General features: G+C 38.9%; 1 protein-coding gene across 1 annotated transcript; it reads right to left on the minus strand.

Moving 5' to 3' along the window:
* Positions 1-1299: 1299 nt before the first annotated feature.
* LOC134668507 (uncharacterized) lies at positions 1300-3162 on the minus strand. Its single transcript, XM_063525952.1, has 2 exons — positions 2949-3162; positions 1300-2087 (listed from the first exon to the last, which is right to left on the minus strand). Exons 1-2 carry the CDS (start codon positions 3133-3135, stop codon positions 1558-1560), a joined length of 717 nt encoding a protein of 238 aa, XP_063382022.1. The 5' UTR covers positions 3136-3162; the 3' UTR covers positions 1300-1557.
* Between the last annotated feature and the right edge of the window lie 7888 nt (positions 3163-11050).

The following is an 11050-nucleotide window of genomic DNA, read 5'->3' on the forward strand; positions in this document are numbered from 1 at the left end:
TATACTACAACGCCGCACGCGCACGTCACGCATATGCAGCCGGTGTGCACAGGCCTTTACTGAGACCTTCGGCCCCATCCGAACAATACTTATAAGATGTCATAGCAATACGATACTGATCTGACTGTGTCATAAGTGACATTTTTTCTACCAAAAACGTTTTGACACTGAAATCATGTATTGTTGTTTTGCATGTTGAAATCGGGCCGCTTGCATAATGTAGGTACTTACTGCTCGACCGAAACCGGAATTTTCGCCGAAACCGCTGAAACTGAAGGTTCGGCTTTGCTCTAATTCTGACCGAAACGGAACATTCGGACGAAACAAAATTTTATGCCGGAACCTCCCGAAACCGACACTTCGGTCGAACACTACCGAAAAAACAATTGAGGCGGCAATTATCTAATCGGCAAACCGCATGCATTTTGTTGCATCGTGTGTGGAACCCTTTAGGTTAGGTTCACACGGTATAGTCCTGCCGGCGTATTATGGATAGCTTTATCCATCTTTATCCACGTGATAAAACAACTGTCACTTTTTAACACCATGGGATAGAAAGTGACGGACACTGTTTTATCACGCTGTCACGTAGACAAGAACGACCATCATATCCGCACTGCACATTATTAACATATTCGATCTTAACCGACCACTCATAGGGTAGATTTTCGTTCGTGTAAAAACGAAAAGCCACAGTCTTCACGCAGTTGTCACAGTGAGCAGACGTCAGTGATGGAATCACGCTTCATTGTAGGTACTTTTATATTGGTATCGATGGTAACAACGGTTTCGCCGCCGACAAAACAGAAGGTTCTGGGTACTTACATCCTAGTGGTAACATTCCATTTCTAACCGCAGCTGCACTACCGGTACTGAACGCGTCGCTGTCATTGTCAATTTCCATAGTAAAATGAACAGTAATGCTGCTGTGTCGTTGGAAATGGACTGTCATCTTATTACTGAATAACCAGCGCGTACTAAACTAAACATTTGAAACTAAATAATCGTATAAACTCAGAAACAATAAAACAAAGTTTTTCAATTACTTTCGGATTATAGAACTATTGAAAGTTTTGAAAATTTATTATATGTATTGACTGGTAAGTTCAACATTACCAAAAACAAATACGAAGATGCGGAAGTGAAATTAAATTAACCATCTGTATAAGGTGAGTACAAATAAAAATACACAGGTAGATATTGTATAAGTTTAATTAATGTTTGAGTGAGTTTTATTTGGTCTAAATTCGTTTTAAAAATTATCAGTATCATTACAATCAATATGACTGTAAGGTAAACTTACTGGTGCTCGACGCGGCCCCAGTACATGTCATGTTGAAACTTAAGTCATTGTCAATAGAGGTGACAGCAAGGTGTCATCTATTGGGGCATTAGCATGTGGAGCACTAGTACATTTATCTTATTTGGAATAAGACTATTCAACAGAGGCAGGATTTTCAAGAAGAGCTGATGATGTATTAAAATTTGTATTGGAAGTATTTACTTTGTACAGTATTATTGTTGTTAGTATCCTATCCTCTGTGAATTGATGACAGACTAGGACTCACGATTTTGGCGACAGTTTTTAATATTTTTCAACAATTGCAATACACCCATTTGAAATTCAAGTACTTGGTCTTCACCAAGCTTATCTAATGCTGGTAAAATCGCATTAAAAAAATAAAGATGCCGATTCATTGTTCTAGGTTCATTATTTGAATAACAATCTATTTTCATCATCTTAGCATCTACAGGATTGACATCATTCACGTGTCTTTTAGCTACACGTTCAGGTACTGCAGTGGACGAAAACGTTGGTTTGATATCTTCTGCCTCGTTAGAATTCGTGTCCGATGTTTCGCTTTCATCAGAATTATTCTGGTTTTCTGATTCTATGTTATTTTCGATAAAAACACTGGTTATTGTCTGATTCGGTTGTATTACTTTCTGCAGGAAGGATAACTGTTTATGGTATACATAAGGCTTCGTTATTTTGGCAATTCCTGACTTCTTCTGATCTTGTATCTTTTTATATGATCGACAATAACTATCTCTTATGCAAGTCCACCGCTGAATAATTTGTTTAGCTGTAAAAGACAAATCTGGTAAATTACACCAGTACATTACACCATAAGTATCAGAATCCCTAGTGTAAAGGACCATGGGCAACTTTGTATGAGCCTTGCCCCAAAACCAACAGAGTTGAGAGTTAGGTCATAAGATAGGTATTTCTCTGTACTTCATTTCGTTCCATGGGCACCAAGCGGAATTCCATTGCCGAACTGAGATATTGGTATTTTAGCCAAAATGTAGTCACCCTTATTACCTAGGCAATAGGGTAGGGTAGTAAGTAAATTAATCGCTGCAGGGTAGATGTTCGCGCACCGCCGGGCGAGCACACTGCGCACAATGACTTCCCGCGCTCGCCCGGCGGTGGACTCTATTGCCTAGGTAATAAGGGTGACGATATTTTGACTAAAATACCAGTATCTCAGTTCTGCAATGGAATTCCGCTTGGTGCCCATATAACGAAATGAATTACAGAGAAATACCTATCTAATGACCTAATTTTCAACTCTGTTGGTTTTGGGGCAATTTTGACGCATATTCCTTTCATTCGATAGCGTGACATGCGTTCGCGATTGTGTATTTTTGTATGGGATTTTGAACAGCGCGCCAAGCGGGGCGTTTTGGAAACTCAAAATCATACAAAATGAGACTTAACGCAAACGCGTACGTCATGTCACGTCACGCTATTGAATGGAATTTACACTATGGGTACAGTACCTACAGTAAGTATAAGAGCAACTTTTGCTAACTAAATATTTATTAACAAGTGATGGATTTGTCCCATGGCAAAACGAATATTTATTTAGAACTAAGTAAAACTGTCTGAGAACTATAAGAAGCTATTAAACAATTATTATTAATCAATAAAAGGTACATACCGAAAACGTGTCTAGTTTTTTCTCCCTTACTCTCGAAAGTTGGATCCAATGCAATCATAATTTCGTTCCAAGCCGCTTGCGTTGCAACACGATTTTTATAAAGTCCGGTAGTTTTATCCCACAAAACGGGCTTTTGTTCTACTAAATTAATTAATAATTCGTTATCTATAGCAGATTCGTCAACCATTTTGAAGTAACCACGAAATTACAAACAAAATACGTGCGTTCCCTTCGAAAGACTCTCGGGTACTGACGCTCATTCGGTCGCTGTTCGATAAAAAACGTACGACATCGTGCAGTGTGAATGAAATAGAGCTATACTACTGTGGCCACTGCAAACCGAATACGTTAAAGTTCATTCGATACGCTTGACAAGTACGGTGAGAACTCGTTTAAACGTATAAACAATGTACGTTTTTTTTACAAACGCCGTGTGAACGATCCTGCTGCACAAAGAATGTGCCATTATTTATCTGTTCAGAAGCTATACTATAAACAAATGTGTAGTTCATTGCAGAACATGAACCCAGCCTTAGAAGTTTACCGTCCGAATTTTTTTATTTTAATTAGGTAGTCTCAATATTTCAACCATGTAACTTTCCAAATAATATATTGTTAGTATTCATACTTAATTACATACTACGTCAAAAATTACAAAATGAACATGTTCCAAAGTACAAAAATAAATAACCTAACCTAATAAAATTTACCCACATAAAAATAACCCATTCAATATTTTTTTCTAATAATGTAACTTTCTTTCCCTTTTCAGGTAATGCCAACCGAGTAGTGAAGTATACGAGTATCAGCAAAAGAAGAAGAGAAGAGAAGAAGATCTTCAGGTATGTATTTACCAGCAGAGTCTAATAAATAAATAAACCTGACAGCCCCTCATACATCGCAACGAGAATCGTCATTGTTGTAGATGTTAGTAAATATTATTTTTACATTTTAGTTAATTGCGTATGAAAACGACTTCTAATTATAATAAAACGTAAAAATACTCTTGACTGACCGCGTAGTTATAGTTACAAGAGTAAATTTAAAGCATAAATAGCATTTTGAGTCCTTAGAAATGGTTAAAAATCTTAAAACTAGATGGCGCCATTAGGTAAATAAGAATAAGCCTAAAATGCTTGTACTGTGCTTAAATAAATTGTACTTTTCTGTAGTCGAATTTTAAGTTTTAAACCCATAAAATCAGTATGTGACATAGCTACATGTAAATAAATATACATGATTATAAACATAAAGCTAAAATGGATATAGGTATAGTAAAAAGGCACGCATAACCGCGGTGTTGTATGGGGGTTGTTCGTCTTGAATAATTACCTACTAGTCTCTGGTACCAGTGAATTATAGGCATAAAATGAGTAATGCCAACTCAATAATAATATATCTGTAGTACCTATAACAACTCTATAACGCTACGTCTTACGTAGGCGAACAACGCGCGAACGCGGCGCGGCGCGGCGCGGCGAAATCAATCCTTTGATGCCCATAGAAGTGTCCTACGTAAGCGATCTCGTTGCGAACGCGGTGCGGCGCGATTTGCACGCGAATGTCAGGCGGCGCGGCGCGGCGCGGCGCGGCGGCGGCCGCTTTCGCCGCGCCGCGCCGCGCCGCGTTCGCGCGTTGTTCGCCTACGTAAGACGTAGCGTAATACAGAGTGTGTCTGACCATAGGGCTTTAAATCCAGGGCTCGATTCTACTCGCTAAACTGAGTTACTTTTATTATGGCAACAACCCCGAAATCCCGAAAATTTTTTTACCGTTTCATACATTCTGGCTGATCAGATGTCGACGTTTTCTATAGAAAAGCCAAAAAAAATTCCCCGATTTTAGGGTTGGTCCGATAGTAAAAGCAGCTCAGTTTAGCGAGTAAAATCAAGCCCTGGATTTGAAGCCCCATGGTTAGACACACCATGTATACATGTATGTAGGTATACCGACAGGGACTTTTTGTAAGGATAACCTATTTGAATGATTCAGAACCACATCCTGTGGCGGTCAACTACCGCATATACTCATGACTGTAACGTCAAAGGGATTTGTCATATTACGATATTTATTTATTTATTTATTACTCAAATAAGTGACACAGCATTCCAGTAAAAACCAGGGCACTGTGAAACTACAAAATAATAATACAATAAATCGACAAAAAAACTACAAACAAAACCAAAGACAAATTAAACATTAGATTTGAGCGACGATATACATAGCACTTGCACTGCGTGTTCTATACAATCTTTGCAGACGTGTCCTCAGTCTCCTGGTCTAACTTTATACACGGTGGCTAAAAATAACTGCATGCCCGTTGCCAGGGAGGCTTCGGGATTATACTGAGAAACTTTTACTATAGGACCAATTGCGAAATCGCGAAAAAATCATCCCGTAGAAAACGGACCAGCCAAAATGTATGCAACAGCCAAATGTTTTTTTCGCGATTTTGGGGTTGGCCAGTAAAAGTTGCACAGTATAATCACAAAATAGATAAGTACAGAAGTCAATCACATGTATGTACTTTACTTTTCATACCTACGCTCGGCGGTCGCTCTAGGGTTGCGATTGTTGCGAACTATGACTTATGCACAAAAACTATCGTGGTAGTGGCACTCGTATCTATCATATCGTATCTAGTATTTAGTTGTTTGATTTATTGTTGAGGATGAAACGGGAAGAATGGAAATATAAATTAATAATAACATTAATAACTCAAATAGGTATTTTAATTTTAATGTCATTGTTATATTACAAATTTGCCACAGAAAATATCTTGCGATGATTCCGAGATTGGCGAAATACACGATTATTATATTTTTAAGTGTAATAAATTCGCATTCTCATGTACAATGTAATAAATTCGCATACGCATTCTCTCTGAAACCACTGGTAGCTTAAAAAACGACAATTCACCGTTTAATGTTGAATTTAAACAACCGTCCACTGTACAGTTATAATAACTTTTTGTTTTGTTTCTCCATTATTACACAAAAAAGTTCACAGACGCGTGTCTCAAGCGGATGGCACTCGCGCTCGCACTGGTCCCAACTGGTCCGAGATATCGTGTCCGTGAGCAGTGTCTATGTGTGCGTTGCTCGAGCGCGCTTTGTATGTAGGTTGATTTCTGTACCTATCTGTTTTGTGGTATAATCCTAAAACCATCCTGGCAAGAGGAATGCAATTATTTTTTAACAAGCTTTTATTAGGTCGACCTTTATGTAACTAACTATGTAATGGAATCTAAGGTAACTAATTTAACCATCTTCCAAGGATCGTAGTTCTGATGACAATTACAATAATATGGTACTGGCAAACTGATCTGATGATGGAGACAGGAGGTGGCCATAGGAACTCTGTGATGAAACAACGCAACCTAATTGTGTTAGGGGTTTTTAGCATTGTCTCGGTGAGTATTAGTTGTCGGTCGTAAGAAAAGTACAGTCAGCGATAAAAGCTTTTACCAAAAATGAAATTTTTGCCAAAAACTTATTAGCCACCATAGATACCTACACGTCAAATCTTACTTGTGCCTTGTATCGCATTTTACAGCAGACAAGAACAATCAGCCTTTAGTTCACTGGCTAAGTGCCTGTCGTGTTAGTTAACACTGTATTTGAGAGCTCTGATGAGATGAGTTACACATTCGTAGATCGCTACTTCTAGATGGAGCAATTGGAGCATGGGCGAATCAACTTTTCTTGTCACGCGTTGCAATGGGTATACGTTCTTCTAAGTTGCTCTTAAAACATTGGTTTTATGATATTTAAAATAGTCAAACATACTTACTCGTAGGTAACGTACAGCAAAAGTATGGAATCAACATTGGTTTCTTTAATACATTTTTTTTTTACATTAGGCAACCCCAAAAGATTAAATATACACCTTGTAATTAAAACCAAAATATTACTTTGCTAATAATAATAGTATTAATATGGATTTCCGCAAAGTAACGCCTGATTCTATTCACTATACACCTTGTAAAAAAAATGATACTTTTTTGATGAGTCACATATCACCCTTTTTGTAACCAGAATTTTAGTTAATCACTTTTAAAATGTTTAATAATAATTTTACTTGTGATTGTCAATGAGTAGTTTATTTAATTTTCATTTATGATTGTTTCCACATAAACTATTGTCCTGGGGTGTACATTAGAGATGCCACGAATATTCGGCAACTATTCGGTATCCGGCCTATTCGGCCACTTTGCCGAATATTCGGTATTTGGCCGAATGTTGCCTACTATTCGGCCAAATACCGAATATCTGTTGCACCTACATAAAATGAAAAATTACACAAATAAAAAACCGGGCAAGTGCGAGTCGGACTCGCGCACGAAGGGTTCCGTACCATAATGCAAAAAAAAAAAAAGCAAAAAAAACGGTCACCCATCCAAGTACTGACCCCTCCCGACGTTGCTTAACTTTGGTCAAAAATCACGTTTGTTGTATGGGAGCCCCATTTAAATCTTTATTTTATTCTGTTTTTAGTATTTGTTGTTATAGCGGCAACAGAAATACATCATCTGTGAAAATTTCAACTGTCTAGCTATCACGGTTCGTGAGATACAACCTGGTGACAGACGGACGGACGGACGGACGGACGGACGGACGGACAGCGAAGTCTTAGTAATAGGGTCCCGTTTTACCCTTTGGGTACGGAACCCTAAAAAATTACCAAAAACTAGGTATACTTAAAATTTAAAATGTATTCTTGCAAAGTAGATAAATACGAATGCACGTTTTTGAGCATTCGTTGATTACAAAATATTTTATTCTTATCATGAGTCTGATTTGATTGACTCTAGGTACTAAATTCATTAATACTGTTTAACATAAAATTATGTCTTAGCAAACGGACAACTTTGTTGGCGAACAGTTTTTATAATAATTGTGACTCAAAATGTCCGCATGTCATGCCGGATATTCGGTCAGCGAATATTCGGTATTCGGCCGAGAGAGGGGCCGAATATTCGGTATTCGGTATTCGGCCAAATTCAAAAACAAAGCGGTATCTATACGAGGTAATCTAGGCACACAGTGCATCGTTCAATAGACACTCAACACTAAACAATCTATGAAGCGTCATTCAATATCGTTTTATCTGCTCTCGGTTTATCCTTGTCTGGTACGGTCAGCCAAGAAAGTGGTAGACCACTTGTTGGTTGTTGGGGGCTGTCCATAAATTACGTCGACGATTTTGGACCCCCCCCCCCCCTAAAATCATCCAAAAATCATGCTTCGAATGACCCCGTTTCCTCCTACGTCGTGCTACCGTCATCCGATGTCCAGACCCCCCCCCCATTTGAAATGACGTAATTTATGAATAGCCCCTTGGCTGACTGTACTAACAGCTATAATGTTGCACTTAAACTATTTATGACATTTGCTTGTAATTATTTAGGACATCTTATTTCTTAGTTCAATCATCATCATACTGTCTCCAAGCCTAGTCGGTTAAGTCGGTAGTGACGCTACTGACCCGTACCCGTAACATAAGTCACTAATGGCTCCTCTACACGATAGGCCAACGCCGCGCCGGCGATCTTATAGCTAAAAAGTGATATCATCCAGAAAACCTTTGGAACTTTTGTACCTAGTTGCAATGCTGGGGTATTTTACATCTTCAATATGCATTGTGATGACCGATTTTCGAACTGTGAGACCTCGGTAAATGTCCCTAAAGGTTTGTAAAGCTTTATTGAACTAGGTATTTAGGACAACTTAATTTCACAATAAACAATGTAACCCAGACGTAGAATGCATTAGATTTCATTATAGATAATTAAGGCCAATTACATACTTTATAATAATAACGTGCAGATATAAAGGTCCGCCCACACGTCAATGCACGTAGAGTTAAGAAACTACATGTAGAGATGCCTTTACCGACGGCAGGCGTGGTTCACTCCGCGATTTCGTCGCTTTGCTACAGGTAGCTAAAAGTACATCCGTCCGGCTCCAATTTTGGGGTTTGCCATAAGCCGCGCGTGGCGCTGTCGCCACCTAGCGGCCATATTTGTGCTGATCGTGACAGACGCGTTTTGTTAGGGAGTGAGTCTTCTGTACCTATTAGTACTATTATTTATTCTGTGCTGATGGTCAGTAATATTTTTCTTTGGTTTTATTTAATGACTGCCTCCTAGCCTAGTCATTAGTGACCCTGCCTACGAAGCAGAAGGTTCCGGGTTTGAATCTTGGTAAGGGCATTTTTTTGTGTGATGAATACAGATATTTTGTTCTTGAGTCGTGGGTGTTTTCTATGTTTTAAAACATTTGTATATCGTTGTCTGACCCACAACATTAGCCTTCTTGAGCTAACTGCTGCGGGGCTTAGTCCATTTATGTAAAGGTGGCCACTGACGAGCCTTCCAACAGTCCAAATAGCGTGGCTGCAATCCAAAATCGGTCCGTGAATGTCAAAAACGTACAATGTTTAATATTAGGATGCCGTCCATTTGGATGAATCCATTGTAACGGCATCCATTTGGAAGGCTCGTCAGTGGCCTGCTTAAGAATATTCTGCAATACTATTTATTTTCTCTTCATTTATTATTGGTGCAATAAAGAATATTTACTTATTTACCTTCTAACGACGGATAGGACGAAAGGAGTGCCAGAGTGGCTACCGCGAAAACAGAATTTCGCAAATTGCGGGGATCTTTCCCTTTTACTCCAATGAAGGCGTAATAAGAGTGACATAGGAAATGCCCGCAATTTGCGAACTTCGATTTTCGCGGTTACCTATCCCTGGCGTCCGTTGGCTCGTTGGGTGGACGACATTCGGAAGATTGCGGGTCATTTCTGGATGAGATTGGCTCAGGACCGGGATAAGTGGCGTACCTGCTCGAAGAACGGCCTAAGCTCAGCAGTGGGCGATGAAAGGCTGATATGATGATGATGATTATTTATTTATATTTATTATAATTTCAATTCTAATAGTTCTATTGCACCGTGATAAGTCCCACGTCGCTAATCGCGGTGAACGCTCAAAGATGCCGCTGCCATTTGTTCATGTTATTACTGCTTTATAATAAAAACCGGTCAAGTGCGAGTCGGACTCGCGCACGAAGGGTTCCGTACCATAATGAAAAAAAAAACAAAAAAAAGCAAAATAAAAAAACGGTCACCCATCCAAGTACTGACCACTCCCGACGTTGCTTAACTTTGGTCAAAAATCACGTTTGTTGTATGGGAGCCCCATTTAAATCTTTATTTTATTTTGTTTTTAGTATTTGTTGTTATAGCGGCAACAGAAATACATCATCTGTGAAAATTTCAACTGTCTAGCTATCACGGTTCGTGAGATACAGCCTGGTGACAGACGGACGGACGGACGGACGGACGGACAGCGAAGTCTTAGTAATAGGGTCCCGTTTTACCCTTTGGGTACGGAACCCTAATAAAAGAGCCTACGTCCAAGTGAAACTGCCGTATTCGAACTTCAAGATATTCACAAGTGACGAACATGTGCTAGATCCATTCTAGATACGTTATAGTTTAGATATCAACTAGTTCTCTTTTACAGCGCAATACCGGCAACCAATGTAACTTTTACGTTAGATAGAGTATGATATATATTAGATGTGAATAGATAGAGAAATAGATCTCTAAGTCATATCCTGTGGAAATCGTTCAAGAGTATCTCCAGAATCGCGCAAATGTCAAATTTGACAGGTGTGATCTTAACATATCGTTATCGTATCTTGGTGATGTCTAAAAGATGTCTCATAAGTAGATGTCTATTTCATAATCCGAATCGGGCCCAAAGTCAGAGTTAGGTGGACTTTTTGGAATAGAAGTAGCAGGTAGGTATCCAGTGGGTGGTGGTAGGAATGCATTTAATTCCGTATGTTGAGAGTGTTTCTTGCAATGTTGCGAATAATAATAAAATAAAAAACATTAATATTTAAATTACAAGGACAGATAGTTTTTGTTTAACCCCTCGTGCAAGTGAAAGTGAAAGACTCCAAAAGTGAATCACGAGCGTAGCGAGCGAAAACTGTCGTATGTGTAAACTGTCGTGAGTTTACTGAACCCGCAGCAGCAGCACTATTTTTAGGGTACCGTCCTCAAAAGTAAAAAACGGAACCTATG

The sequence above is a fragment of the Cydia fagiglandana genome, chromosome 11 (assembly GCF_963556715.1).
Source record: "Cydia fagiglandana chromosome 11, ilCydFagi1.1, whole genome shotgun sequence".
NCBI lineage: Eukaryota > Metazoa > Arthropoda > Insecta > Lepidoptera > Tortricidae > Cydia > Cydia fagiglandana.

Coding starts and splice junctions, on each gene's coding strand:
- LOC134668507 (XM_063525952.1), bottom strand. CDS start 3,135: ATGGTTGACGAATCTGCTATAGATAACGAATTATTAATTAATTTAGTA. Junction 2,088..2,948: donor AAAAACTAGACACGTTTTCG/GTATGTACCTTT, acceptor TGTCTTTTACAG/CTAAACAAATTATTCAGCGG.